The sequence below is a fragment of the Cryptotermes secundus genome, unplaced genomic scaffold (genome assembly GCF_002891405.2).
Source record: "Cryptotermes secundus unplaced genomic scaffold, Csec_1.0 scaffold3, whole genome shotgun sequence".
Classification (NCBI taxonomy): domain Eukaryota; kingdom Metazoa; phylum Arthropoda; class Insecta; order Blattodea; family Kalotermitidae; genus Cryptotermes; species Cryptotermes secundus.
Genome location: NW_019724584.1, coordinates 886,794 through 914,193, shown reverse-complemented (window position 1 = coordinate 914,193; position 27,400 = coordinate 886,794). Strand labels below are relative to the sequence as shown.

The 27,400-nt window shown below is 43.6% G+C and overlaps 1 protein-coding gene across 2 annotated transcripts in view; it reads left to right on the top strand.

The window, feature by feature from the left end:
* The first annotated feature begins 7,379 nt into the window (after positions 1-7,379).
* Positions 7,380-27,400, top strand: part of LOC111862250 (sex peptide receptor) — a 26,613-nt gene continuing 6,592 nt past the window's right edge. The window contains exons 1-2 of one of the 2 annotated variants that reach the window (XM_023847468.2): positions 7,380-7,435; positions 22,079-22,509. In XM_023847468.2, coding sequence (XP_023703236.1) covers positions 22,106-22,509 — 404 coding nt within the window. In that variant the 5' untranslated portion in view covers positions 7,380-7,435; positions 22,079-22,105. Of the gene's footprint in view, positions 7,436-12,256; positions 12,402-22,078; positions 22,510-27,400 lie in introns of those variants that run through there. The other variant, XM_023847467.2, reaches the window with a different exon arrangement.

Below are 27,400 nucleotides of genomic sequence, written 5' to 3'. Positions count from 1 at the left end.
GGCGTGTGGACCATGCAGCATGAAGGCAGCACAGAGCCAAGTAGTTATTGCTATTTAAAATTTGCTGTGAGAATGGAATCAAGTGTTTCAACGTCCTAAAATCCTTACACTCGAGACTTGCAAGGGACAGAAGCATAGGCTTTCACTCTGACCCTCTCCCGCCGAATGATCAGTATCCTCTCCGTTAAGGGTATAACCACCGGTGCAGAAGCGGTTGCCCAATCGTGAGGACTGCGTCCTGGGAGAGGGTGGCAAAGAATGCTTATAAAATTGACAATATAAATGTAGTGCTCAACATTCAGTGACGTCACTCAACATGTGGCCACCTAAGACTGAGCCAACGGTCTGATGCTTCGGAATAACCAGCAAAAGCTTGGGTAGATCGGTAGTTACTGTTGCCGGGCAGCGTCTCTGTTACGGCAGGGGTGCAGTTTGAGGTTTCATGGGAATGAGAATAATGACGACGCCTGCTACCGAAACAGCAAAGGAAATGAGAAGTTAAGAGTTGAAGAAAAGTGGACATAAACCTTAAGAAGACAGAAGAGGAAGAAGGAAGAAGATGATAAGTGTGAGTGTAACATAAATAAATACGGAAAATTCAGTCCTAAGAGACTTGAACTACTCCTCTTTGCATGTACAGTTTCAAATAATTTTTCAAGAATAGACAGATTGAAGTTGAGTGGGAATTGTTTTTGAAACAGTTTAATGATTACATAACAAAGAGTTTCACGATTCCCGTTTTTTAATTAATTCATTAGTGTTTCCTGCTAATATCTGGGGAGAAGGCAAACCTGAATGTGGTACATCAAAGCTTAAACTGCCAGTAAACAGGTCATGTGACAGCAAGCTTTTCTATCACGGTACAGAATCACTCAGAATCTTGTACTACTTTGTACACCAACCCACAGAATGTCCCAGTCTTCGCTACGGGGTGGGCATATGGAAGTCGAGACCATGATAAGCACATTTAATGCACGATATTTGAATTCTAGCAGAGTGAAAAATACGAACCGGGGAGAGTGTCGCGTCATGCCAGCAGTAAATAAAAGAAGGAAAGTAGCCTATATAGGGCCCATTCATTGAATTGATAGGTTAAATACTGATGATCTGTATAATATCACACATCTGCGCTAGATCATATGGAGCGGAATGAACAGGCTGATGAGGTCATACACGTAGCTAGAACAAACCCACAAAATAGTGACGAGCTGGGGCATCAGTCAGCTGCAATGTTGACACACTCTTGAATGACTTTCAGTACCCACTGAAGCCCTGCTGCAACCGCAGTAGGGCTTCTCCTGCTTCTTATGACTCTGAGGTGGTAAGACATGAAATTAACACAAATTACAACAAAGAATTCCATCTTCTGTGATATTGGACCGTGTAATCTGTTGAATTCAATCGATGTTTCGTTTGCTGCCTGGCTGGCTTATTCTTCAGCCCTGAAGACATCCTTCTCAGAATGGACTACACGGCGTTATATCCGACAATATACCGTAAATCTCTTCAGAGGCGCCGCTGTGAGAACCTCAACTTGGTTGGTCATCCTCTCTTACTCACTCAGAACTGCTGCTAACAGTTCGAGATGAAAAGCTAAAAACCAACACAAACGGAACATAAATGAGCAGGACTGGAAACTCATAACGTAATGCACAAAATTCCCAACGGCTCTCTCTACAGCTTGCGGCAAATTCATAAACGATGTTTCAGCAAAATGCAAAATGTATTGCATAAAACGGGCAAAATTCATATTTCAAAACCATGGCAGGGCACAATATTGAATTTCAACTAAACATGTGAAATGGATCATAGGACACGGTTAATGTTCACTTATAGCCTCATGTAGAGTACGTTTTATAGTAAGTAAATGTAGCCAAAGATTACAGAAGCTGTCTACGTTTATGGAAAGATGACATCGAATTTCAGGGAAATGTAATAACAGTTTATGAAATAAAGTTTATACGTAACAGTTCATTCACGACCTCATACAAAGTAAGCTTAGTTATGGACGGAACAGCTTGCCTGGATATTGAAGTTCCCAGAGAGCTGGTATTGGTTTTGCCAGTGTCGAAACGATCTGTCGCAAGAGTTAGGCGATGACACTGAGGCGCAAATGGAAGTACAAACATCAAATCCACATAAAGTGCTCTATTTTGCTTTGTAAATAACGCCAACTCTAACTCAAAAGAATAAGCGACTTCGTTGCAGCATTAAGAGAGCTACCCAGAAGTGATAGGTCAAGAGAGCATAATGTTCGTATTTCTGTAACCGTTCATTCTAATTGGTGGACAATTGTGTATTAATTATACCTATATTAAGTAAATATCAAGTAAATACAAAGAGAATCCGGCAGATAGGCGATTCTTACACGCAGAAGGGACATAGTTCAAGTTTTGCTATGTGGACAGGAAGTAACATCTGGTACTTTCCTGGAATTCTGGCAGTTTCAGCAAAGTCGGAAAGTCTTTGAGAATTTGAGAGCTGACAGCTCGGAACAGGGATAACTTAAAAGTGGGACGGCCGGAGCCTCATCCCCTGGTCGTAATGCATCAAGGGGCTGTCAACCTTAGCGTCAGGTCAGCATCTGCCAGAATCACATAGCAAAGCAACATGATTGGAAATTCAAAATTTAGGGAACCTCCTAGTTTGAAAACTTAACCAATGGCAAAAGTGGAGGAGTGGATTTCTCTTGGAGTCTGGGGTTCATGGACCTCAGGATTCAGAGAGAGTGCATTCCACCTCAAGGAGTCTTCATCCAACTTTCGGCGAAGTCAGTCTCAATTTACAACTACGTTCCTTCAGAAAAGAAAGTATTACATGTTAAATACAACTAACTGTAAACATTAGTTTCCGTTGTATTCAGTGAACGGAAGTGAATTAAATAATTACTAAGTGCAGCGTTCTAAAGAGGTGTGTGTGATTGTAGTGAAAGATTCTTCCTGCCCTGCCCGAGCCAGACCCGTATAAGACCCGGGATAAGAACTCACCTCTACCAGTTAGAGAGTAGAACCCAGATACTCCCGTCTTTACCTACTTGCGAGACACCTAAGGGTGTACAGGAAGCGAACTCCCGCCTACCAGCACCAACAACCACAATTCTCCTCCCTTCCCCCTGACTTCTCGACATCCACGAGAAGAGGGAGGACGGTGATAAGTGGAGCACAACGTAGGAGCAAGGAGGACGGTTACACAGTGGCAACCAACGTAAAGGGCCCAACGAAGTGAGCGGTTACATTTCCTATGACTTTCAGTACAATTGACCACTTCAAAAGTGACAGTTAAAACGATTTTTTATGCTCGTCAAATGTATATTGAGTGTTCTCCTACAAACAAAATGGATATGTGGATACATGGATAGATTTCTCTGCAATCACCGTGGAATTCGACGAAAGTGTGACATTTAGCTTTGAAACATATGTGCATAGCTCCTAAACTGGCAAATTAGCTTTGAAATGTGAAGTGGAGTGCGCTGTGTGGCTCTGCAAGAGAAATTTGGTTTGGGAGCTAGTGACGATGATGTTAATAGTGATCTGCGAAATGGATATGAAGCCGGGCCCACAAGTTGAACAGGAGAAAACTGATGAATTTTTTCACATGTCAAAAATTACGCAAAAACATTAAGGGGATACAACAGCTTCTAGAGATGCAGAAATGAGAAGTCCCTGGAAGTAGGAAAAGAACGGATGGCCTTGGCCCCAAACCCTATCACTTGAAAATCTAAATGACTACAGACAAATTAAGCTCGAGGAGTAGACGGTGAGGCGAGATACCGAGAACTGGATACTGAAGTAAGATAAAAGGCCGGAGAGGTACTACAACAATAATAACTCATTTTTGTGTTGTAATAAGAAAGAAAAAAGGAAGTTATTCCGAAGCGATGAGTGTGGGATATGAGAGTGAAAGTCGAGGCTCTGTAGGAGGAGGACTGAACCCTGAGTTCAAGTTACTTAGAGCTTAGAAATATGAAGATCGCCGGTCTATGAGGCATAAATGGAACGACAGATGCAGAACCACTTGTGTTTAATTTTCGGAGCATCTTGAAATCAGCTATGTTTCCTGCCATGTATAAGGATTTGTGTCTCTCGATCGTAAGGATAACATCCTGGACTTAATTATGAGTGGAAGGGTGAGGGGTTGGGGGGAGAGCAGAAGTAGAAAGAAGGTTGCCCAGTGATTAATTAGAACCGTTTTTAGTATATAAGAAATTGGCGAAGAAAAACTTCAGTTACATAGGGAGCCAAGAGTGATATTACTTCCAGAGATGAACGTGTAGCACATAAGAAAGACTTCACGGATCTCTTACTGAGTAAGAGAAGAATTTATTCTGAGAAGTCAGTTTTATTAGAAAAGTTATTTCTCCAGAAGAACATAGTGATCTGTGTAAGGATGGAAAGAAAATGGTACACAAAACACATCACTAGGGAATGGATTTCTACGTAAGAAACTTTTTGAAGCCATTTAGGCTCACGAAAAGTCAACAGAACTTTGAAATTACTGCGATTCTCATTGATGTATAGAGTTTTGTGCCACGTATAAGTACGTACTTCCACACTCTTGTGTAAATGAATATATTTACATATAGTTGGAAAAAAATTCTTAGAAATGTAAAAAATGAACACTTCACACGTCTGCGCTTTTGTTTATGAAGACTTCGATAACCGATACATGCCGGCAGCCAAGGATCCTTGTGTGATTTCACACATAGACCCGCCACTCCGGGCTCTAGCAATTTAAGCGTAAGAAGAGCACCACTACACTTGTTGACAGACGGGGAATCACCCATCTGTACTGTCTAGCCGTCTTCTTTTTAATTTAAATGTAGCGATGCGGGAAAGGTGAAATCTAGTGTCAGTTCAAATTTTCGTCATTATGGTAGTAAATTGAAAGAAGCTATCACTTTGAGTGTCAAATTCACTTTTGTCAAAAATGTGAAAAATCTGTTGCCGCTCAAAGACCTTCTCATATTACACGTCATTCAAGTGAAAGCAAGCATATTGCCGGGTATTGCCAGATAGGCCAGGTACGCAGTCTCTAACTGATGCGTTTTCTCATTCCAGTCCTTCGTCGCCTTCCAAATTTGCCGTTGTCGGCTTAGATCTGCGTAAAGCACATGAGCATGACTTGAACAGCCCTAGCTGACGTTTACGGAGCGAACTTTGTTAGGCGTTTCTGCTAGATTCGCAGTTTGGAACGGGGAACAGAGACAAAACTGTAAGGTTTGAGGTTTTCACGGCGGTGACTATGAGGAATGCTGTCCTCTGTGATGTGGCACCGTGTGGATCTTGTGCGCACCGACGTCTCGGAAGAACGTATCGCCTCCATCTTCAAGGTGGAAAATCTGCGAGCGAAGAACCAGCGTGAACAGGTGGCTGCAGCCACACGACGGCACATCCCAGAAGACGGCATTCTGCAGAGAAAAAACGTGTTTACATAGAGCACAACAAGAATGACCACGCGCGGGGAATGCCACTACAGACTTTCTGAATACTGAGACAGTATGTGTCTGGGCTTGAATTTTCGAGTTTAGACATCGATACTGATGACTCATTGACGTCTACTTCCAACTGTAAAAATTCTTGGGGAAGTTTCATGGTGTTTTCATGGAGTGATGCTGCAGCACATGGGCATCTTGAGGTACGCGTGCCGCTCGTTTTCTTATTTCCTGCAATATAAGTCAACGCTTCGTTTCTCTTAAAAAAAGAGGCCCGACGCTATATAGTCTCCATATTGACAGCATCGTTAAATTTCCAACTTAAAGAATAAGATAATGGCCTCCGTAGTCTAGAGGTAACGTTCCCACCTCATGACTCGTGGTACGCGGGTTCAAATACCCGGCGGAGGTCGTCGAATTTTTAAGGGCGGAAAAATTCAGGGAACAAGTCCTCCGGGAGGGACTTTAAGCTGTGTGTTCCGTGCCGTAGCTTTACGGCACGTAAAAGAACCTCATATCCCCAAAGGGGATCACTGAGCCAAATTCCAGGACGTTTCCCGCCCAACAATAGCCTCTAAGGCCTCTGATAGGTGGGGGAAGCATTATAGACACCGCTAAGCAAGTGGCCGAACTCGCTTGCTCGGCGGGACTGATGGTACGCACCATTTATCGGTAGGGTAAAGAGACTGGTAGAATATCATAGAGGGAAGCACACTAGATCAAACTGGTCGCGGTGCATGGGGAAACCCACCCTCTCTAAATAACTAACTAAATAATAAAATGGCGAAACTTGTGGAGAAAACCTTCGCAGAAAATGTAAGATTTGAGTTTTTCACGGTGGTGACTACGAATAATGCCACCCGCTCGCGCTGGTTCCTCGCTCGCGGATTTTTCTATCCTGAAGATGGAGTGATACATTTCTCCGAAACTTCGGTTTACACAAGATCTACACCGCGCCACATCCCAGAAGACGGCATTCTTCGCAGAAAATGCTTACTAAGTGTTCCGTATAATAAAATTTCTCAACTGATTTCACACGACGCCTAATAAATAACTTTGTAAAGTTTGTAAATCGTATGATCATATCCAGTATCGACAAAATCTAGCAGACTTTCAGCTTTTTAGCACGGTCCAACACTAACACTGCCCGACGGCCTCACTGCGCCCTTGTCACGATCCTGCTCAGAGTAAAAACAGAGTTGGAGAGTGGAGGCCTGTTTCTCATAATTGCGCCCCTGAGTGTTCCGAAGTTCGGGACACCTTCTGGGCATAAAAGCTGCAAATATTGACATTGAGTTAAATAAGCACTTTATTTATAGAGGGAGGAACTAGCTGATACTCATTTAATTGATAAAGAAATTCATTTCTCTTATAAAACTATAAAGTCCATTAATGTTTCCATAAAAGCCTGGCACTCAGCCCTATCTTCAGTCATTTCCATCGAATTCGTAACTTCTCCACCTCACCTTTAAGATCTATCGCACTATCGCCTTGCAGTCCACAGTTTGGTCCACCGGATGTTATCGTTTATGAGCCTTCCTAAACAAACTTTTAGATCATATTTTTCTTTCACGTTTTTCATGTTTCATTTTTCATGTCACGTGTATCGCCTATCTGATTCTTCTTTGCAGTAGTGGAGTGAAAGGCACAAGTGGACGAGTCCCTCATTGCCCTCATTTTCTCTAATCCATTCTTGCTTCATCTCTCATAGGTCGAAATATCTTCCTTGTTTGTCCTCAGATGTTCTCCAATTTTGTTCCCCCATCCTCAGCGTTAGATGCAATGACTCATTCACAGAAATATTAAACTGGAATTGCTACGAATGTGATACCTCTCCTCAAAGAATTCTTCTTTTCTGCTTTGAATATGTTTGTGTCTGAGAAGACAAGAGAAAGAAACATGTGAGATTTTGAGAATAAAAGAAGACGTCACCGTGGAAATACACCAACAGAAGGATGTTTCTCCGGTTAATTGTTAAACATCCATCATCATCCCTTATTTGAGGTATGTAAGGTGTTTTAAATGGCTATGTGAGGAAAGTGTGAAACCACGATTTTTCTAAAGTGTCATTTGGGACGGCACTTGAACCTGAAGTCCGGGTCACCCCCTGTTTGACTTGCTTGTGTTATGTGCCCTGCGATACAGAATCGATTAAATCCTGCGCCAGTTCTGCCCACTTCCCTGTCATGATTCCGTTGTGTCAGCAGTGTTGGAATTGACCGCTTTATAGAGGAACTCTTTCCAAAACTCTATATTAATTTTGTCTCAGATAATTCAATATATATTCCCAAATTTAACCAGTAGCTTCCTCCATTTCCGCTTTACATACCCCCCCCTCCCGAGGAAAGTTCTGGCGCTTATTCCTGTGCATTGTAGTTTAGACTGTGGCCAACAGATGGAACGCATGTGATAAGAGAGGCTGCGAACACATCGGTCTGAGTCATGATGCTGACGTCTTGACAGACCGGTGTGCGGCGGTTTTCATAATCTCATTCGTTTCAACTTTGCTCCTTTCTTTGCATCATGTCGCAGACATCGTGTCTTGACGCATGCCCGTGTCTGACCTACCTACAGCGATTCTGAAGCTGAATCTGATATATTGTCTTACTCCTAGTAACTGATTTCCTGTGTAAGCCTAATCTTCTGCGCCATTTTGCTGTATGACATTCGTATCTGACCTAGAAGCTTCACTGTCATTCCACAGCTGTAAACATGTTTTCACGATTTTCCTCAGCCGACGTAGTAGGGATACCTTAAATTAGGCTATGACCACTACCTTCAACGTCCTTTCCAGTTCGTTACACATGCAAAATAGCCTGCGTTACTGACAAACATCGTTAAACAAACAATACATCAACCAAAAAGGGCATTCAGCAGGTACTAAATTATTACAGTAACCGAACACATCAGGACCTGCAACATGTTTGTTTTTGAACGGTAACCGATCAGTTCACTCCTGCCGTGTATTCTGTTCGTTTGTTTCTTTGTTATCAGTGACACCTTCTCAACTGGAGACGAAGGATGGTGCTAGGAGATAAACTGAGCGTGCTGTGCAAGGAAACGGCAGACATACTGCGCAATATTTGGCATTAGTTTCCAAGAGAAATCATTATATCTTCATTCTGTTAAAAGGGATTTCGTGCAACGAATCGAACCCGAGGTTTCTGTAATATGAAGCAGTAGCGACAAACAATACGCCTCAAAAATAAACGAGAGCAGAAAGCTTTGTGTCAAGTCCGACATGCAGCAAGCCTGCTCAGGATTTGTAAAAGTCTCCCGACGCAAATAGATACCATTGTCATTGGAACATGGAATTGCCCGAAGTTGGACGTTATAAAGAGTAAAGAGTATTTTGAAGCCATATTAGCTTCAGCGCTCTCGCTGTCTCTTCTTCTTTCTAGTCACAAGGCAAAGAAACCCGCAGAGTTTCCATGGCAACACGATCCAGAATACGACACAATTGACACACTTATCGCATAGCTGAGTTTTCTGCAAAGCCATACGGCGCGCTGCCTCCCGCTTTCACGTTCAGGAACTCGGATGTTGCCCACGCAGGGGAGACCCATCTGCGTTTCCTTCGGCTCTAGCAATGAACGTGGCTCCTTTCCATAAAACGGTGTTTCCTTATACTTACGCACAGAATTTTGAAATATTATTAGCCGAGTCTCTCGCGTAGTGATTTTACCCATTTTCACGCTGGAATTTCAAGCAGAAAGCATTTTATTTCCTGTTTCCATATTAACTTATAAATTCAGTTTCGGGATCCTGCAAATGGGTAGATTAAAGCCTCAGCGTATGAGAGAACAGCGGTTTTGCGATAATGCCATGCTCCGAAGATATATTCGAGTCATAGCGTGGAAATTCTTAAATAATATTTTGTAAACAAAAAGTTCCGAACAGAATTTATAAAGCGTACTCTCCTCTGCAGAGATTTCTAGTCCCACGGTATTATTATTGTTATTATTATTATTATTATGCCATGTTCGAGACTTCTCTACTTTTAGCGTTCATCCCTCGAAAAGACACTGCCCCTCTTCTCGGTGCGCCCTTGCTACCAACGCGGTGGGTAAAGATCTCCACATATTTGCAGACGGAGCGGTTTCTCTGAATCATATTTTACAAGCATGTACCAAACCTTTTACGGTGCTACTGGATTAGTGTTTTCATTAACTACAAATGTGTGTNATTTGTCATATTTGTATTTTGTTTTAATTATTTTCTGTACCTTATATATTCGTGCTAACTTTGTAATTGGCCACTGTGCTGTTAAGTTATTGCACGTAAAAAAACATGAATTGAATTATTATTATTATTATTATTATTATTATTATTATTATTATTATTATTATGGTTGTTGTTATCGTCACGTGTGGGGGGTTTTGCGTGACTTATAGACGGGTTCTTGATTGTATGATTAGATTTATTGGCACCTTATACATTCATGTTGGGACTACAGACAATTGTAGCGCTCCAGCTACTTCCACACTTTATAGCTCACCGTTACACATGCATTAGAGTTCTCAGTCTTCAGTGGTCGTATCCTGGCAACGGACTTATAACAGTCTCACTGTCACTTCAAGTCACACATGAAATATTCTTTCTTGCCATTGTTCTACAACTACCAATTCCTAAGACTCGGCTCAGTTCAATTCCTCTGCTCTCAAGCTCATATCCCGGCAGGCTGGCGTCTCGAAACTCAACTAACTCTTTTCAGCTGAACCCTTCTTTATAACTACTTTGCACGGACCACGCACAAAAAGAAAACTCTCTCTTGTTGGGAAGGCGTGTTTACAGCACTGTTGTATAGCAGCGGAAATTACTCGATTGTTGTTTGCGTATTCGTTGTTGCGGGAATGTGTTTACTGAGTAATTTCCTAGAAGTGCAGGTCTATTTTTACTTCATAATTGCTCTTTCGGGCGTAATGTCACATTATCATTACCATTACAATTATTATTATACTGTTAGGAACATAGTACCTACATTTGCCGTACATGCCGCGAGATGCTTCCACTCTATTCCCAGTTATAAAGCAACGTGGACAGGCGGGTAGCGAGGAAAATGTGTCACATGACGTGACGTGCTCTGATGCAACAGGGGCCGACGCCGTATATTTTCGATACTGGTAGCGACGTTAAGTAATCAGCCAATCGACCAATACACCGAGGAATGTTTGTATGAACCACTGGCGATCGCTAACTTAGCAATACACTGCGAATTAGTATATCACCGTCCTTACACTGGGGTCACGCCGTAGCGTAGTTGATGATTGCACGGCTATGCCACTAGATGGCCCTGGGGTCGACTCAGCCCCTAACAGGAATGTACCAGGAATCTTCCTGGAATGCAAATGGCAGCCGGCGCTTAAGACTGACAACCTCACCGCCATCTGTGAGTCGATTGTCTAGATAATGTGGGAACCTCGACGGCCTGTTAGAGGCATAGCGTTACCTTTTAGCTTTATTACATTATTTCCCCCACCGTCCTAAACATGACATAAACGAATCACGCATTAAGATATACAGGAAATATTGAGTTGCAGATAGGCCCCTATCAGTTGACGGCGGATCCTGCCAATAGTATTGTCACGTTTTGAGTATATGTCACGCGACAAATAACTTCACGCCGTCTTGGCTATAGCGAATTTATTGCACACTCGCTCTCATACTCACACAGTTCACAATTACAGTTACTGCCATCGGCAGTATCACAATTACATCCACTGCTCTCGGCAACTGCTAGACTTCTGCTGCACTCGGCGACTTCACGATCCGCACTGTGTCACTCCTGATCACACACTCTCTCTAGTAACTGGCTCAGTACTCACTACTGAATAATGTTCGCTGCTCCTTATTTAGGCTCGGCACGGACAACACAGAAAACAGTTACGTGATAGGTACGACTGTTGCGTAACGTCGTGTTTAACGATTGCCTATCAACAGTCATTGCACGGGTTCCCCTGTTGCGTGACGCCGTGTTTACAAAGGCGTTGCTGGGCAACGCTGCCGAGAGTTCTTTATTGATGCGTAGCAACCAGCGCGCTTCGGCTCGGCTCGGCACGGACAAACACCGCTTTCCTTACTGTTGCGTAACTTGGCAACCGACCGTTTATCAAGGGTGTGTCTTCATAGTAACTCGTTCCACCTCTCGTTGCCCGGCAACGGTTAGACATGTCACACTATTATACGGAACGCATAGATAAGGAAGGCGTTGTTGAGACAGGGTATGTCCGGATGTTCACACGATTTTATGCGTTCTCTGAAGGAAGAATCAAACACATGATGGGGAATTCTTGTCTGTCGGTCTTCATACACTGTCTCTGAAACTACCGGATTGGCGTCGATAAAATTCGATACTGGAAGCGTGCAGTAGATGTTAGGCTGATTTAATTTTCGTTAGTGTCTGACTAATTTGATCCATACGTTACAGGAAGGTAAAATCGAACTTCACAGATCTCTCAAAATCCGCGCATTGGATAAATGTATGACGCATGAAATATAATACAGAGCAGGTTAACACATTTCCGAGATGTTAAATATTTAATGATATGTGAAAAAAATGAAATCGACTCTGATGTCCTGCAGTGCAATTAGCTTTAGAATACATTTCTAGCCACAGCAAATGGACATACATCCACTGAAATGTAGAGGATATAAGAAAACGCATTTAGGGAAGGTGGGTATTTAAATTTACAGTAAAACTTTATACTTTGTTAACGGTGTCAATGCTGAATTTCCAGTTTCTTGATCTGTTACACAGCCGGTAGGACTCCTTGGACGGGGATCAGCCTGTCGCAGGGCCGCCACCTGCAAACAGGACAGCACAAACACAGAATAGACGCACACAGACATCCATGCCTCAAGTGGGATTCGAACATACGATCCCGATGTTTGAGAGGCCGAAGGCATTTCATGCCTTAGAGAGCGCGGCAACTGTGATCGACCCTATCTTTCATACTCAGGCATGTTATGTGTAAGTATATACCAATACAATATTCATAAGCTGGATATTCGCTACCTTATCTATTTCAAACAAATATTTTAACTGTAAACACTGTCGGAACATTTTGAACGTATTTTCACCGAGGCTACAGTGTGCTCTGGGCAAACTTTCTTGTAGGACTAAATCCTTTTGTCTTTCACCGGAGAAACATCACTCTCCGTCTCGTGAACTTCACTTCTGTTCCCTTCACTGTGTGTGGCTGTGCTCTTATGACGACAGTATCGAGAATGAAGGTGCCTTGTTCAACCTTCATCGTAACCAGACTTAACAGGAAAAAACATTAACGCACGAATGCGCATGTGCTACCATTATATGTCTAACTAAACAATGCAATGAAGTTAATTCTCATAGTCATTCAGTTTGTCAGAAAATTTCCCACTTCTTACAGAACATAAGAACTCGCCACTGTACTCTGTCCCTAACCATACGAAAGCAGCCCACATCCTCACATATTTTTAAAAGATCCGTTTTAATATTATCCTCCCAAGTAGTCTCTTGTCTTCGGGGTCTTCATTTAAAAATGTGAATGCATCTCTCTCCTTTCCGTGTGCGAGGTGTATCGGAAAGTTCACGGACTAGATCAAGAAAGAACTGCTGGCTTAACTTACTCATCTCCTTCGGAACGCATGCAGCGATCCCATCGGGTTTTTTTTTTTTTCAAGAACGAAAAGCCCCGTGGAAATCAATTTTCCTTAATGCTGTCGAGTGCCGCTTGCGGTTCCCTTTGGATGTCAGACACTGTTTCAAAATGTTGTCCCTTCATTTTCATTTTGGGAAACAAAGTGAAATCGCAGGAGGCTAAGCCCGGCGGTAGGGAGGATGGGGAACGGTAACCATGTTGTTGTTAGTCTTGTTTTCAGGGACGTGTGGGCTGGCGCATTTCCATGATGAAGGAGCAGTGCGGCGCATGTTAAATTCTCTGTTAAGATCTCTGGAAATCTCCATAACTGATCCCAACGGTGTCCGCGAGCTCATGGATTGTTCGGCGACGGTCTTCGTAGATGAATTCTCAATTTTTTCAACTTTTTTTTGTCGTTTTGCTGGTGCTTGGTCGCCCTGAACGTTCATCATTTTCAACTAACCCTCGACCTGTCTTGAAACGTGAATGCCATTCGGAAATCTCTGTCCTTCTCCAAAAGCCTCACGAAGCATTTCAAGTGTTTCGGTGGCGGATTTACTGAGCTTTACGCAAAACTTGATGCATACACTTTGCTTGATTTTGCCATCCATCTCAGACAAAACGAAACAAAAATTCGAAAAAGCACTCGTGTAAAAAGAAGCGTGGTGTCACGTGGCAGAGTGATGGAGCAGGCTTTCGGAAGTATGACCTTGGCCTCCCTCTCATCTTCTTTCATCGAGGTAGGTACAACAATAACAGTCCGGGAACTTTCCGATACAACTTCATATACTGCTGCCATCTATACAAGCACTGCACTGGCAGGCTTCCCACCTCAGTGGCTCAGACCATGCGCGATTTGTTGTGATAAAGTGGCACTTTGGTGGTTTTCTTTTCGAGTACTTTGATTTCCCCTGATATTTCTTATTCCAAAACCTCGACATTAATTGCTCATTCGACTCTATATAATCTCGGTACTAACAAGGTCAGTAAATACAAGAAAAATGAAAAAAACTCGCACTAATTCTATCATATGTTTAAAGTTCATAGAGTTGAATTTCTGAGTTTCTAGTCATGATGATTGGAACGATTATAAGCACATCATAACGACGAATCGAGTACGAATTTCTAGTCTAAATAAGCAGTCCCCCTCTCCCCCTTCCCGATTCTCTGTGAGCAAGTGCCCTGCAGCACAAGGGTAGCGAAATAAATTGGGGCGGCACGAAAGCAAAGTTGAAATTTTCACAGAAGAAAATCCCAGTTAGTCAGCCCGTACGGAGAAAATTCCCTGCTTCGAATTAATTACATTCTGTAAAGTAAAAGTAAAGTTGTGTCTGTGCTTAACTAATTAAGCACTACGCCTTGAAGACGTATGGGGGAGTGGATGTGTAGATTCACATTTTCTGTACCCCAGCTCTAGTTAGAGGTGAGTAGTCACCTTCACGCCCCGGTCGTTTCACCGCCGGGAAAGAGCCCCTGTACTCAGTGTATAGAAGGTTGAGTGAACCCCAGAACCGGTCTTGATGACATGGAGAAGTGAAAATTCTTGACCCCACCAGGACTCTAACTCCGACCTATCCGTCGCCAGCCCATAGCCACTGCGCTATCCCGTCTCATAAATACATTCTGTAACAAACCTAAATATCTGAGACATTTAAAGGACTGGTTGCAGCCTTGGCGACTTGAGTTCGACTCCCAGTGATTGTGTCACTGTAAGCTGACCGGCTCTGGAACTCGCGGAGTTCCTGAGTTCTGAGTACTCACAGTTCTCTCCAAAGGAGAGAGCGATCGAAGCGTGACGATGACCATACCAGTATCTGCTGCTAAGATTAATGACTGGAGTTTTGCCTCCACATTCTTATATGTTTTGTTCCCTTTTCTTGGACGATTTCCTATCTTGCGGAGAACAACTTCTTCACACACACACACACACACACACAACTCCGTTCTAATAAAGGTCCGAACAATTTTAAAAGAATAATTTGTGCAGATTAATGTATAACCTACACTTACATACGTTATAAAGGAGAGTATTCATATTATGATTGTCCCAAAACATATGAGGTAACGTCCCAAATCAAATTATAACAAAAAAATCTTTTGGACCTACTCCGCTTTTGCAGCAATTGTAATGTCTGCAGAGTCACTGGGGCATAGCGCACCAGACTGGGCGGTAAGCAAACAAGGGACAGATCGATTGTTAGTTTATGTGATGAGGTTTATGAAAAGAAAGAGCCACGCTGGATAAACAGAAGAATGTCCACATAGCGTAACAACATCGAAGCGCAGGATTGCTGAGGGGATAAGCAAAAGGGGAAGCACAACAGACCACTGTAGGTCGCGGTGCAAGGGCCGAGAAGGCCCACCCCCTATACATTCATTCATTCATAGCGTAACAACTAGTATCTCAGCCTGCCATGCAGTTTATCGACCAGGGCTGACCCAATCGTATTAATGGAAATAAGGAGAAACTCTGGGAAGAACTGAATGCCGCCCAACATGTTAATACATCGCTCTTATTACTACTTTTCTTTTTTTCCTTTGGCGCCACAACCCCAATTTGGGCCTTGGCCTACCTCCGTGAAACTCTCCGTTTCACTTCGGCTTACTAGATCTTAGACATTCGGTAGGACTCCTTGGGCGGGTAATCAGCTCGTCCAAAGGCCTTTACCTGTACACAAACACAGAAAAACACACACATCCATGTCCTGAGTGGGATTCGAATCCCCGATCCCTGCTTCTGAGCGAGCGAAGGCAGAACACGCCTTAGACCGCTCGGCTACCGTGACCGGCATTGTTACCACTAAACTTTAATTATTTTATTTTATTATTATGTTATTAACATCGCCGGCATTCTTATACTCACCAACTCGAGGGTTAGCTTGAAGAAGAGTGTGGTAGACAAGGAGTAAAAAAAGTGCATACGAAATTTTATTATAAGAGTCGAATCATAGAATTGATGCACAGTGTTTATATTGAAATGGAATGTTGAATTACCATGTGAACGGACCTACTGAATACTAGTAAACGGAGTTCTTCGAACATGATCACATACTGCTACTACCACTACTACTACTACTACTACTATTACTACTGGTAGTAGTAGTGGTGGTAGTAGTAGTTGTAATTATAGTAGTAGTAGGATTTTTATGGTTCTGTGAATTTGTCGTTGCGCTGGAACTTAATTTTTGCAGCATCTTCAAGTTGGATGCTTTCTATCTTAATTTATTTTGCTACTGGAATATCGTGCCTGTTCATTATGCGGTCGGAAGGGTTTACTGTTTTTATCCTTACCAGATCCGCTTACTCGTCATTATCAGTAATTCCTGTCAGATCGCCATACGCCTCTTAGCATACTCCTTATGTTCCGGTCACGTGTTTACAATACAGAAACACCCGTCTGATTCCGTTCTGTCTACCGTGAATCTCAGACAGGAGTTCGCAAATTCTGAGATATTGCAACCCCTGAAATAATTCATCACCCCACCCCCAATTTATGCCGATCCCCGAAAAGTGTAATTCCGCACGTTGCTGCAGGTATCCATCAGACAACGGGGACGGGCAAGATGTTCTATAGCCTCTCAGCTTCCCTGAACCTACATAAGTCGCAGAATGTACCTGTGAAGTCATGAAAAATTTCGCGAAATGTTCCTTCAGCTGTGGCTGTGTTTTCCGAAAACACCTACATCAGACTTTACAGAGCTGCGTAAATACAGAAGTGTTTTAAATATATCTTGACAAATTGTCAATTTTCCTTACAGTATATCGCGAATTTCTAGAGGGTCGCGACCCACAGATTGATAAGTAGTGATCTGAGCATGCATGTATAAAGCGATTTAAGTCTACCGCTGTTTCGTTGTTAGGCAAGTTAAGACTGACAACCTCACCGCCATATGTGAGCCGATTGTATGGAAGAATGTGGAAGCCTCGACGTCTCACACACGTATGGGTCTCCACAGCCTGTTACAGGGATAGCTTTGCATTTTTAGAATAGGTAGATCATAATGTTGGGTCACTGTATCATGCTTCCGTGCAAACACTTGTTCAGATAATCTTCCATATGTAAGATTCGCAATCTGTCTTTTAACCACTCAAGAGCCCTTTCTTAAACACACATATAATAATTAACTCATTACAACTGGAACCGGAATAGCGCAGTCGGTACAGCTCCAAGCTACGACTGGACAGCCGAGGGGTCGGTGTTTGAGTCCCGGTATGATCAAGAATTTTCTCTCCTCCACATCGTCTAGACCGGCTCGGGCCCACCTAGTCTGCTATCCAATGGGTACCGGGGGCTCTTTCCCAGGGGTAAAGCTACGGAGGCGTGAAGCTGATCATTCACCTCCAAACGGTCTGAGGTCAAGATAGCGCGGACCTGTATATCCGCCCATACACGCCTCCTGGCGTAGTGTTAATTAGTTAACCACGGGGACAATTTTGCATTTCTGTTCATTACGGTTATGAGGCTTGCGCAGTCGTTACTATGTAACATTTCCTTTCCTGCTTTAATCATTTCATCAACGGTAGACTGTAGCTCAGAAGATGATTAGGTACATTTCAGAAATATCCTACCCTGCCCTGCTACTCTCCTTACAGACCGCCAGACTGTCTCTTCTGAAGTCCACAGACGCGGTCCCTCCCTACCCAGGAGTTCAGACACCGACATCAGCATTTTCCCCACCAGCCACGAGACTGAAACTTCATCAAACATTAAACAAAGCTGCGACTTTCTTACACATTCTTTTACCTCAGCACCAAAAAGACAAAAATAAAGACTTGGTTGTATGTATCTTTATTATTAAAGTATACGGCAATAATGCAACAATATCAAAGACATCAAGAATATGTCACTCACTAAAAATGTATTTTAATAATGTGGACGCCGTTCGGATTGGTAGTTGGGCTCATTAACCTGAAACGTACCAAAGCCCAAGGACCGAAAAGTGGTTTGGGATAGGAAACTATATTAACAATACAGACACCAAATGAATATAACAATATAATAATATAATTGATTAAAAAAATACAAACTGCCCCAGCTAAGGACGGCACAACGTACAAGCGTCCACCAACTCCGCCGTTAATTTAGTAAACCAAAATTCCAAAAAATAATTTGGGGTCGAGACCAGACTCTTCCACGGCGTGCAGCAGAATGGCCCTCCAGTGTTCAGACGAGCCTCTCAGTCCCTGGTGAAAGGATGAAGGGCGCAAGCGTAGGGCATGTGGAGAGGGGGAAAAGGAAAGAAGGGGGTCTGGTTGAGGGACATGGCGGTGGTTGCTGCCGTTACAAACCAATTCGTTACACTTTGTCATAATTACACTCCAATACAGCGCTATTACTGGATTGCACACGTTCCAGTTCACCGTTGCGCACGCACTAGGATTGTCTGTCTTCCACTAGTCGTCTCCTAGCAACAGATCTCCACACAGAAACTGTCACTTCAGTTCACTCCAAATATTGCGCATAAGACCTTCCAATTACACTTCGAGTATCACTGCACCGTCTCACACATAGTCTTGTAAATCACACTTGACATCCTCACACGGCGATTTTCTGTATAACTGAAGAAAGCGGTCTTCTGGGAAGTGGCACCGTGTAGATTTGATGTTAACGGACGTTTCGGAGGAACGTATCGCCTCCATCTTCAAGGTAGAAGGAAAAATTAGAAAATCCGCAAGCGAAAAGACAGTGAGAACATGTGCAGCAAGACTACTGTTGGAAATAAACTCAGATATATGAGCAGGAAAGGAAGGAATAGGGCTACATGGGAAATCAGTGGAATGGTAGAGGGGAAGGGTCTGGGACAGGAGCAAGGTTAGAGCAGGTATAGGATATTGTGTCGGGGGAGAAATGCAAGGTTAATGGGAGGGCATTAACCCTTAAGCGGGGGGGGGGGGTTGCTATGTAAGTCGGTCATGGACTGTGTGGCCTTGTGGATTTTGCATCATGTCCGGGGGGGGGGGTTAGGGAACAGATGAGAGGCTTCCATGACCTGCTGAGACAAAACCCCCTTCTCTGTTCATATTGTCGGGGTGGAGTTCAATCACAATGGCCTCCCTAATGATGCGATCCATATAATGGGTCTTGGTGGCTAGGATGGAGGTATTCTGAAGCTGAATGCGGTGTCCCAGATCGATGCTGTGTTCAGCTACGGCTGACTTGTCCGGATGTTCGAGACGGATGTGCCGCTGATACTCCTTCAAACTCATGATCACGGAGCGGCTCATTTGCCCAATATAGACCTTGCTGCACTCGCATTAGATACTGTATACACCCGGTGTCCTTAGTCCTAGGCTATCTTTGAACAGCCGGAGCAAACTGGATAATTTGTTTGGAGGCAGACCCACTGCTTTGATGTTATGCCGGGACAGCACTCTGCTGATACGGTTGAATATGGTCCCGACATAGGGAAGGAATGCGACTGAGCCCGGTTTATCTTCAGGCCGACTGATGTTGGGCCGACGGTTGAGAACTCTGTGGATCTGCCGGTTGTTGTACCCGTTCTGCCTGAATACAACCCCCGAGGAACAGCAACTCCGCATGTAGACTGTCTTGATCACACAGTGCTCTAGCCCTGTGCACCAGTGTGGAAAGTGCAGCTTGCTTGTTGGAAGGGTGGTGGTGGGACGCAGCGTTAAGGTAGAGGTTTGTATGGGTGGATTTTCGGTACACTCTATGCCCCAGAGAACCGTCGGGTCTCCTGTAAATATCTATATCCAGGAAGGGGAGGTGGCCCTCAGTTTCAGTTTCCATTGTGAACTTAATGCACTGGTGGATACTGTTTAGGTGGTTGAGGAAGTCCTTAAGCTTGTCGGGCCCGTGTGGCCAGATGACGAAGGTGTCGTCCACGTAGCGAAACCAGCAGCGGGGCTTGTGTGGGGCCAAGTCAAGTGCCCTCTCCTCGTAGTCCTCCATATAGAGGTTAGAGATGACCGGAGAGAGTGGCGAGCCCATCGCCACACCATCGGTTTGTTCATAGAACTGGCCATGGAAGCTGAAGTATGAAGCGGACAGGACATGGCGGAAGAGTCTCAAGATATCTTCTTCGTCCTAGCAGATCCATAGTATCCTTTATAGGCACCCTGGTGAAAAGTGACACTACATCGAAACTGGCCATTATGTCATGGGGATCAGCATGGAGAGAGCCCAATGTGTGGACAAATTCCATGGAGTTCCTTACGTGGTGTGGACCGTTGCCAGTGTATGTGCTCAGTAGGCCAGCCAAGTATTTGGCCAGGCGATAGGTAGGAGAGCCAATAGTGCTCACAATGGGCCTTATTGGAACACGTCGGCCCAGTCGAGACTGGAACCCACATTACGCTGAATGGCTGTAAGTGCTGATAACCAGTGCATTCTTTTATTTCATTCTGGAGCGATGAAAGACTCGCCATGACGGATGGAGAAGATGGAATCATAGACGTATCACTACTCGAGCTGAATCCACATATCTTTATGGAAGTATCTTGCCCGCGTGCTTCTGCGTCACGTACTGAGGGTCCAGTGTGTGCCTACGTCTTTCTTAAACATCGTACGGTCACTTCATATTAATCCACTGATTCAATACTAGTAATTGCAAAAGAACTATTCTTAGGTGGTCACTGACTTCTTTGGTTATTAATTTCGTTAATGAGTTAGTTTTTCTTTCATTTTGCTCCTCGTATTTTGGCTCATGGGACGCATTTTCTCAAGTAAACGAAGAAGCAAATTTCCTTCGAACTGCTATGCGCACGCGTTAAATGTGAATATTTTTATTCTCGTCTGCTATAATTTACTGTGTTCCTTTCTGAAAACGAATTTGCTCCCTGCACCAGAGACGCACTTAATAAGCTTCTAATTAACATCCCCATTGCAAAGCCACGGGCAGTGAAGGCTACAAGGTCACGTAATCTGGAACAGAGACCAGAAGAACACGTTTCCCAGCACTGGAGGGAGATTAGAGTTGAGTGCAGCTGTCTTCTGTGTAGTCGTGTTTTAACCTCGTACACAGTGCCCATGATCCTTCGGAGTTTCCTTCTTCTACTTGCCTTCAGCGAACTTTCGAGAAATGTTCTAACAAAAGTTCAGCGCCTTGTAAAATTTTGGAAGAACGAATTCAGAAAACATCTGTCAGGGACTTGGTAATTTGATGTTTACAGAGAATTCGAATAGATTTCTTAATACTGTAACATGTTAGCTCATTGCCAAATAACAGCTATGTAAACAGGCGACAGTAAAACATCCGTTGCTAGGGAACAGCTCTGTGGATACGTTTCCCCTGCAACGAGAGAATACTCAATAATGAAAGAGACGTTTTCTGTGCCGTCCATGCCGGGGCTATATAACGAGGACTAGTAGTTCAATTGTGATGGGAGAGTTGTCTCGTGTTTAGTAGGGGTCGAATACCTGCACCGTGACCCTGCGAGTCGTAGGGGGCGACGAGAAGAGAACTCTCGAATCTGAGACAGTAAAATATGGGCCCGAGTTCCACGGGACTCGGGCCTGAGAATGACTGCTCTGGCGAAGGACAGCATCAACTGCAAACGACAGACGCATTCTCTTCGTCAGAGAGAGCGCCCCACATCAGCAAACTCGCAACTGTCTGACAGTAATACAGATCTGGTCTTAAGCCTAAGAGTTGCGGTTGTGAGAAGTGAGAAGCTGATAGCTGAGGCCGGGGCAGTTCGAGAACCCAGAGGAAGGGAAACCTTTGAAGCGCCTTTGAAACCGCTACCAAGCAACGGCTAGTAAAGACTGAGAAAGACTATCGTAGTTATTTGCAGTTACGAGTCTAAGTGTCCAATAACTCTAGTCACCAATTCAAATCTCGTCTCTACTCACACCACTTGACAATCCATTCTACTAACAGTAAATGTGTCTTACGTTTCATGTGGTTCTTTAGAATACCCCATTTGTTATCATTGTTAACGTAAAAGTATTTTGCTCAGTTGTCTGTTCCTTTTTAAAATTTTGTCATAATACTCGTACACACAAAATGTCTCACTCTCTGTACTTTACCAGTTGAGTTCATGGTGCACTGTGTTGTGCCTGCAGATGCTGAAGCAGTGAGTGGCGCACAAGATGACGACTAACTGCACGAACACGTGGGAGAGCAACGCGACGCGCTCGTTGTACCTGAACGTGACTTGCGAGTTGCCCATCCGCTACGCGCAGCCCATGTACGGCTACGTGGTACCCTTCCTGCTGGTGGTCACCATCATCGCCAACACGCTGATCGTGGTGGTGCTGTCCAAACGCCACATGCGCACTCCCACCAACGCCGTGCTCATGGCCATGGCCCTCTCCGACATGTTCACGCTGCTCTTTCCTGCTCCCTGGCTCTTCTATATGTACACTTTCGGTAATCACTACAAGCCACTGTCTCCTGTAGGTGCCTGCTACGCATGGAACATCATGAACGAGGTGATCCCTGCCATGTTCCACACGGCGTCCATCTGGCTCACCCTGGCACTCGCAGTGCAGAGGTGAGGCTCCAGCATCTACAGTTGTGGCAGGGTGAAATTTGATTGAAATGGGGTTCACGACGAAAGGAAGCTACTTGATACTGCTGAGTTCAAGAACTGTTTTCCAAAGTACAGTACATAAAGAAAGATCAAGCGATAATTACGTTAATTACTTATAACGGTAGCGCAGTTGGTTCAAACACTATGCTACAAGCCAGAAAGTCATGGGTTCGAGTCCCGATGAGTTCATTGGATTTTTCAATTAACATAATCCTTCCAGCCGCACTACGGTCCTGGGGTCGACTCAGCCNGGGGGGGGGGGAATAAAGGGCGGCTGGCGCTTAGGGCTGACCACCTCACCGCCATCTGTGAGCTGATAGGCTAGGAAATGTGGGAGCCTCGATGTCTCATAAACTTATGGGCCTCCACGGCCTGTTACAAGGATAGGTCTAACTTACCTTTTTTTTCATATACATGAATATAACGGGAGGCCGTGCCATAGCTCAGACATTTAGTCGCCGACTTCCCATTGTGGTGGCTCGGGTTCGAGCCCAGGTCAGAACATGCGGGATTTCTGGTGAACAAACTGGTACTGGGGCAGTTTTTCTCCGAATTCTTTGGTTTCCCCTGCAAATTCTCTTTCCACCGACTGCCCTGCACTCACCATCTATCATCCAGGGTCTGTACAATAGCCCAAACAGTGGCCGATATACCAAGTGGACTCAGTCTCACCTCACCCCAAGAAACTAAAAGCTAAAAGAAAACTACTTTTAACGATTGTGAAACTTTGGTACCCCTTTCTGTACAAAGAGAATAAACAGACGTGTGTTCAAACCAAATCCTGAATACAGTAACTGGGCTTAAGCAGACACATATCACAGGAGAGAACTAAGGTGAAGGTAGCCTAGTAATAGAGTTCAGTTATGGAAGTATGAAAAGGGTGATGCATCAAATGAGTACAGGGTATCGCAGTTTATGCGAGGGATGCGTTCCTGAAAACCTCTCATAATTCAAGAGAAGTTTAAAAAAAACGAGTGATTCTTTCCAATTTTAGGGGGAGGTATTCGTATTATTTCAGACTCTGCACATAAAGCGAGAATTTATTAATATTTTTGATATCGCATTATTTCAAATTCGCGTGAAGTGCAACCGAACTGTATTTGGAAGACCACAGATTACGTGGGACTACAACGTTAAGAGAATAGATTTTGAGAATGTAAATTTGTCTGAAGGGACACACGCAGGGCATTTGTGATTTACCTTCTGCTACTCTCTGGGTTTATGCAGCACAAATATTGCTCGTTATAAAATCAATACAAAGTCCGTCGAGTGTAACAATGTTTTTTAGGTCACTTCTTTCTCACTCTTGCCTTACATGTTTCGGTTTTAGTAAAACCATCTTCAGAGGCACATGGTACTAACAAGAAAACACTGGCGTTGTTTAACTGTACACAGTATATATGCTGTGTGGGCACTGCTACAAATGTCGATGTGTAAAAGCACAACACTAGCTTGGAGTACTGAATGCACGTACAGAATGCACGTTCAACCTTCGCATTCCATCCGAAGTTGCCCTCGCGTNTCCTGTGCGTTGTGTGTTGTGTACTGCGGTGAGAGTTCTACGCCAGTGTTATTTAAAGCCTTGTGTGTTATGACGTGGTCGGGGGTGTGTTTATACAAGTAGTGATAAGGTCGAACATGCTGTTCTGGTTATTGATCTCCTTTGCCTGTTTCTGCTCATCTATTAATTTGTTATCCTTGTAGTGGCGGTAAATTTGGTATTCTTCCTTAATATTCATTAATTTGCCTTTCTTTGCTACTTCAATCAATTCCATGATTTGCGAAATTGGGCCATATTGATGTTGTCTATTTAAAATATGTTGAGCATAGGCGGAGTCATTTTTATTGAATCTTATACTTCTTATATGTTCATTATAGCGTGTTACTAATTTTCTGCCTGTTTGACCTATGTACACTTGTTGGCACTCCTGGCAAGTCAATTTGTATATGCCGTTGAACGTGCATTCTGTACGTGCATTCAGTACTCCAAGCTAGTGTTGTGCTTTTACACATCGACATTTGTAGCAGTGCCCACACAGCATATATACTGTGTACAGTGAAACATCGCCAGTGTTTTCTTGTTAGTACCATGTGCCTCTGAAGATGGTTTTACTAAAACCGAAACATGTAAGGCAAGAGTGAGAAAGAAGTGACCTAAAAAACATTGTTACACTCGACGGACTTTGTATTGATTTTATGTATAATAGTGTAACGGACCAAAATGAAGCAATTAAAAAAAAAATTGCTCGTTATACTTCGTAAACCCACGGCCTCAGTTGTTCATTATTCTCAGATGAAATAAATGCACGTCCTTAATCAGTAAATGAAATTCTAAAAAAATTATCTTTACGTTGTTATTTCACTGTGAATGTAGCTCGAGTAACTTCCTACCCGATTGCAATTTCTGCTAATTTACCGTTCACCTGTTGTTGAACTAATTATACTTCTTGCCGCCTGTTTCGAAGTATAGACCTATATACAGAACAGATCATATGTAGGTACAGTCTTCCATCTGTTGTGATGTTTTGAACTCCTTTCCTAAAATCACAATTCCTATGATTCAATTTAAATTTAGTTCATAAGGGGCACGCGGTAGCGTAGTTGGTTGAGTCAGTATGCTACAAGCCGGAAGGTCGCGGGTTCGAGTCCCGACGAGGTGGATTTTTTCAATTGACCTAATTCTTACAGCCGCACTATGGCCCTGGGGTCCACTCAGCCTCTAACATAAATAAGTATCAGGAATCTTCCTGAAGGGGAGGGGGAGGGTAAAGGGCGGCCGGCGCGTAAGGCTGACAACCTTACCGTCATCTGTGAGCCGATTATCTAGACAAAATATGGGAAGCTCGACATCTCACAACCCTATGGGCCTTCACGGCCTGTTAGAGGGATATTTTTTTAAGTTACTTCGATTGCCTTCTGAGATATTTTTACACTGCTCTTCTTAATACTCAAAGTAACAGTGACTTTTGGAACAGATGATACTTTTCCCAGNGTCTGTGTTGGACCTTTGCCGCTCTTTTAGTTTCTTAATACAATACACAGTCGGTAAGATTCCTTGGGCAGGGGATCACTCCGTCGCAAGGCCGCTACCTACACATAGAACAACACAAACACAGAAAAATTCACACAGACATCCATGCCTTGAGGGGGATTCGAACCCACGGTCCCAGCGTTCGAGCGAGCAAAGACAGCTAATGCCTTAGACGGCGCGGCACCTGTGATCGGCGTCTCCTTGTATACAGGGTGATTCACGAAGTTTTACCACCACTTAGGGAGGGCATTCCTGAGGTAATTTGGAACAAAAAACTTTAATATACTAATGCAGTGGTTCTCAAACTGTGGAGCGCGACCCCCATGGGGACGCGAAGGTCTTGAAAGGGGGGCGCAGCATACTTTCCTACAGATAAAAATTGAAACTGCCCTAAATCATACAGAAAAGTAACAAAAAATACATATAGAAAAAAGTTTTGATGAGTAGAGGCTTTAATTATCATGAATTTCAAATTAACTAGTATATTCTCTTTACCGGCAATTATAAAACGCGTATGCCAGAGACAGCGTTGATAGTTCGGCAGCAGCCGCATCCTCTTCCAAGCAGCATTGTACACGCGCAGCTGAAAGCAGCGACTTATGTCATGTTAATGGCGCCTGTTGGGCAGGGAGCAGGCAGTTTGTCGCCAGACTCAATGGAGATCGACGGGTATGCCTGTTTGATGTTGTGTTCTTATGCATTCAACGTTTCAGTGCAGTTGTGCTGATTTGTTTACCTCTTGAAGTTGACTTGGTTATGAACAACTGATCATGAAGCGTTTCCTGATTAGTGACAGAATTGAAGACACCAGTGCTCCTTCAATTAATGGTAGGAAAGAAGCTACTCGGAGTGTCAAAACGAGAAGGTGCGATGAGAACTATTTATCTCTAGGCTTTACGAAAACTGTGACCAATGATGAAGAACGTCCGCAATGTGTAATCCGTATAAATATTTTAGCTGCAGATAGTGTGAACCCTAATAAATTAAAGAGACATCTTGAAACCAAACATCCGAAGTTTACAAATAAACCAAAAGATTTTTTTGTTAGAAAGCTTAGTGGTTTAAAGTCCACCCAAGAGAAGTTTGCTAAAATAACAAATGTGACTTCTAAGGCCCTTTTAGCCTCTTACCAGGTTTCTCATAGAATTGCTAAATGCAAGAAACCACACACAATTGCAGAAACACTGATTTTGCCAGCAGCGACTGACATAGTATCAACAATGTTGGGTGACTCTCCTGCTCAACAATTGAAAAATATCCCCCCCTCTCAAATGACACAGTTTGTAGAAGAATTTCAGATATTTCTGACGATTTACGTGAGCATTTAATTGAGAAGTTGCGTAACAAACGCTTTGCACTTCAAGTGGACGAAGCGACTGCTCATTTGATTGCGTACGTTCGTTTTGTCGATGGGTGTAATATGCGAGAGGAATTGTTTTTCTGTGAGCCTATCTTGAGAACAGCAACAGCTCAAAGCCTTTTCGACATGATTAATACTTTTTTTAATGAAAATGGGATATCATGGGATAAGTGCACTGGCATATGCACAGATGGAACTCGTTCAATGTCTGGAATCCATGCTGGATTAAAAGCAAAAATTGAAGCTGTTGCTCCCAAAGCAGTATGGACTCACTGTATGATACAGCGGGAGGCTCTGGCAGCTAAAGAACTCAGCCCACCCCTTCATGAAGCGCTGCAGACGGTTGTAAAACCGTCAATGTTATCAAGACAAATCCTCTGAAGTCTAGACTTTTTAAAATGCTGTGTGAGGAAATGGGTGCCGAACACACGTCTCTGTTGTTTTTTAGTGATGCTCGATGG